Genomic DNA, 551 nt, shown 5'->3' on the forward strand with positions numbered 1-551 from the left:
GAGTGTTGCTGCTGCTTCTTGCTGCAGCAGAAGGAGAGACAAAGACATTAAGGAGACAGAATAATATATGTTCGTGTAAAAAAGCAGCAGAGACAGTAGCAGCAGAAGATGCAACTGTAGCAGGAGCAGCAGCAGCAATAACAGCAGCAGAGGCAGCAGTAACAGGGACAGAAAGGGCTGCAGCAGCAGCAGCAGCAGCAGCAGCAGCAGCAAATGGAGCGAGAAACTGCGCTCTATCTCCCCAGACACCCCAAAGTGCAACGCTGCATCCAGTGCTTCTGAAGGAGCAGCACCAGCAGCAGCAGCAGCAACAGCAGCAACAGCAACAGCAGCAGCAGCAGCAGCAGCAGCAGCAGCAGCAGCAGCAGCAGCAGCACCTGGCTCGCTGCCTGTGGGGTTCCTTTAAGGGCCTGCTGCTGCACAGAGATCCATTCCCCTTCTGCAATGTTCATCACACAGCAGCAGCAGCATACAGTGCATCCCCCTGCATATATATATATATATATATATATATATATATATATATATATATATATATATATATATATATA

At 48.8% G+C, this 551-nt stretch overlaps 1 protein-coding gene across 1 annotated transcript in view; it reads left to right on the plus strand.

Moving 5' to 3' along the window:
• The window catches only part of EMH_0058640 (uncharacterized protein), a gene marked incomplete at both ends in the record, with an annotated part of 1,544 nt that overhangs the window by 752 nt on the left and 241 nt on the right, over positions 1–551 (plus strand). Inside the window, one exon of the mRNA XM_013497592.1 lies at positions 4–391. Coding sequence (XP_013353046.1) covers positions 4–391 — 388 coding nt within the window. The remainder of the gene's footprint in view (positions 1–3; positions 392–551) is intronic.

This window comes from Eimeria mitis, genomic scaffold (assembly GCF_000499745.2).
Source record: "Eimeria mitis Houghton genomic scaffold, Emh_scaff2781, whole genome shotgun sequence".
Lineage (NCBI taxonomy): Eukaryota > Apicomplexa > Conoidasida > Eucoccidiorida > Eimeriidae > Eimeria > Eimeria mitis.